At 52.9% G+C, this 3,333-nt stretch overlaps 1 protein-coding gene across 1 annotated transcript in view; it reads right to left on the bottom strand.

Annotated features, from left to right (window-relative positions):
- Positions 1-7: 7 nt before the first annotated feature.
- The window catches only part of VSIG10L (V-set and immunoglobulin domain containing 10 like), a 6,797-nt gene continuing 3,471 nt past the window's right edge, over positions 8-3,333 (bottom strand). The window contains exons 5-8 of the mRNA XM_015564401.1: positions 2,923-3,219; positions 2,068-2,181; positions 1,450-1,604; positions 8-328 (exon numbers count right to left, since the gene is read on the bottom strand). Coding sequence (XP_015419887.1) covers positions 257-328; positions 1,450-1,604; positions 2,068-2,181; positions 2,923-3,219 — 638 coding nt within the window. The 3' untranslated portion in view covers positions 8-256. The remainder of the gene's footprint in view (positions 329-1,449; positions 1,605-2,067; positions 2,182-2,922; positions 3,220-3,333) is intronic.

The following is a 3,333-nucleotide window of genomic DNA, read 5'->3' on the forward strand; positions in this document are numbered from 1 at the left end:
CCCCCCCCCTTTGCCACACAGCCCCCACATCTTGCCTGCTTGGTGGTTTGCAACCACACTGTTAAATCCTCGGGAGTCTCCCCAAGCCCGGAAGTCCCACCTCCTTTGTTGCACAAATACAGGCAGAGTCTTCTCAGGTGAGAGAGGGAGACAGGAAGACCCACTTTCAGAGTCCGGCCTTGAGTCACAGTAGGACAGGAGGCGGAACAGGAAGTCTTGCCCAAAAAGTCCTGCACAGAGCAGGCCATTCGCCTGGTCACACCTGTGTGGCTGCCCGGACCGTCTTCGGGCACCCACCTGGGGAGATGACTGGGCTGGGGCTGGTGGCCTGGAAGAGAGAGAGAGAGAGATAGGGGTGGGGGGACAACCTCAGGAGTTACCCTCATGTGACATGACTCACCCTTTTCTAGCACTAGCTCTCATTATTCAGAAATTAGCGGGGTTTCCTCCACTGATGAGGAGTAAAAAATATCTAGCCACTCTTGGGTGGGAGGAGCCATACAACTTTACTGGGAAAGAGAAATTCCATCCCACTTCTGAGAGAAAATGGAAGTTTGGCCCATTTTTATGGGGAAAAAAAAATAAAGGAGGTCCCATCTTACTCCCTTTGTGGGGGAAATCGGAATGTCACGCTTCTTTTAAAATACATGAAGCAAGCATGTCAAACTCACAGTGCATAATGAATATTTTTGCGGCCCAGCCAATGTAACCGTATGTAAGAAACGTTTTAATAAAAATTTCGTAACTTAATGTTTACAATATCCTGTTATACATAATTATTAACAAACGACAACATTCGCTAATGACTGATGGCTATAATCGTGTTGCAGCTAATGACTGATGGCTATAATCGCGTTGCATTCATTTCCCTTACGCGCCTTACACGCAGGCGCACCATTTCTCTCCACTGATACCAGCAGCGAATATTCTAGCAGCCGATGGCCACTTCGTTAGCCTTGGACTGACTTGTTGGGTGTGCACAACAGGAAATATTTCGCTTTCAGAGAACAAGAAAAATAGGTTTATTTGAGTGACGCTTATTAATCTGTGCAGTGATTCAGTGTCTGGTAAGCTAATGTTCAAGAAAAAAATATTAATTTTTATTAAAATGTTCTATTCTTTTAGGTGAACGATGACTCATTTATCTCAGCCCTTTGCATTCAGCACGTCTCTATTGAAATAAACCCACGTGCCTATGAAAATTGAAGCTTTTGGGTTTTTTTTGCGGCCCCACAGACACTTACACCTTGTTTATTTGGCCCCTGTTAGCCTCTGAGTTTGACACGCTTGACATAAAGGTTGGATGGGAAGCCCAGTCGAGCCTTTATATATTTTCAAAAGGATCACATTTTTACCAGGATTGTGAAACTGCAAACGAGGAAAGATGCGGGAAGAGAACTCAGACCATTCCATCTCCCTGACTAAATAACAAAGAAACTCCACACTCACTTGGTGGGCCCTGGTTGGGCTCGGGGCCTCCAGCGGGACTTTGGGGGGCAGAGGCTGTGGAGTCTGCACCGGGGCCATGCTCTGCATCTTCTTTTCTGGTGGGGGGATCACAGGGGCAAAGGTGGGGAGATGCTTCTTTTTCTTGGGAATCGTTCCTGGAAAAGAGAGAGGAAGAAAAAAAACAACAAAAAACATAATCACCTGATTGGCTGCCCCAACATCCCGACCCAGCCAATGGAAAGGGAATCTGGGGGCTGAGAGGTGGGGCCTTGGTCTGATTGGCTGATAGGGACCTGTAACCGTGCTGATTGGTCCAGGCAGGCCTCCAATCGGATTTTACCTAGGGACCCTTCCCTTGCCCCCCGCCCACTCACCCCGAGAGGTGGAGCCTTGGTCTGATTGGTTGATAGGGACCTGTAACCGTACTGATTGGTCCAGGCAGGCCTCCAATCGGATTTTACCTAGGGACCCTTCCCTTGCCCCCCGCCCACTCACCCCGAGAGGTGGAGCCTTGGTCTGATTGGCTGATAGGGACCTGTAACCGTGCTGATTGGTCCAGGCAGGCCTCCAATCGGGTTTTACCTAGGGACCCTTCCCCGTGGGGGCCCCCTCACTCACCCCGAAACCTGCGCAGGCAGCAGATGCACAGGAGGAGAAGGGCTGCCAGGAGCGCCAGGCCCAGGAGGGAGCCCAGGACGATGCCAGCGATGGCCCCGGGGCCCAGGGTGGGGTCTGGAGGAGGACAAGGAAAGTGAGAGGCAGGGCTGGAACTGTTTCCAAAGTCCCCGGCCCCAGCTCTCAGAACCCAGGGTTCTGGCACCCAGCACTCAGTTCATTTAAGGCTCATTCAGGGACTGTGTGTGCCCAGCATCCTACCACGTGACCAAAGACCTATTGCTCAGCAAACCCGAGATACCGACTCTCATGGGGGTTCATTTTAGGAGGAAAATCAGAAGTGAATGTGCAAATAAATAACATAATTATATGCCCAGCCGGGTGTGGCTCAGCTGTTAAGCATCAAACCAGAACCAGGAGGTCACTGGTTCGATTCCCGGTCAGGGCACGTGCCCAGGTGGCGGGCTCGATCCCCAGTAGGGGGTCTGCAGGAGGCAGCCGATCGATGATATTCCTCCATCGGCTCCTTGATGTTTCGAACTCTCTATCCCTCTCCCTTCCTTTCTCACTAAAAATCAATACAAACGTGTTTTTTTTTAATTGCCAGGCACTGTCAGAAGCTGGAAGGGGCAAGCAGGGCTTTCTACCCAGGGACCCTGAAGGAGCAGGGCCCAGCGGACCCCTTTATTTTTCGTGGCCTCCAGAGCTGTGTGAAGATCCGTGTCTGCTGTTTCAAGCCACTTAGTTAATGGTCCTTTGTTATCGCAGCCCCAGGAAACGGTTACAGGGAGAAGGAGAATCCGAGGAAATAGACAGGGGGAGGCAGCCCAGGAGAAGGCTCGGATAGTCCCAACTCACCGGCACTGTAGACCCGGCTTTGGGATGGGGTGCCTGGCCGGGCCCCCAGGGTGGGCAGGATACGCAAGACCCAGGCCCCCGGGTTCTGAGGAGGGAGGGGCACCACGGCCGATCGCTCCTGGGGCCCCAGGATGAGCAAGGAGACCCAGTCCTGGTAGCTGATGTCTCTGCCCCGGTCAGGCCCCTCCGGCCGGGCCTGGATCTCAAAACCGCTGATCAGGGCCCCGCGCTCCACATCCCAAGTCAGCACTGCCGCGTCCTGGGCTCTCTGCAGCCTCCAGGAGGAGATGGACGGTCCTGGGGGGATCAAGGTGGGGGGCGTGATTTGTGGGTCCTAGAGGGGAGAGGGAAGGGGGCTGTGGGCCTGGACTCATAGGTCCCAGGGGAAGAAGGTCCGAAGACCCAGACTTT

The sequence above is a fragment of the Myotis davidii genome, unplaced genomic scaffold (assembly GCF_000327345.1).
Source record: "Myotis davidii unplaced genomic scaffold, ASM32734v1 scaffold2152, whole genome shotgun sequence".
Lineage (NCBI taxonomy): Eukaryota > Metazoa > Chordata > Mammalia > Chiroptera > Vespertilionidae > Myotis > Myotis davidii.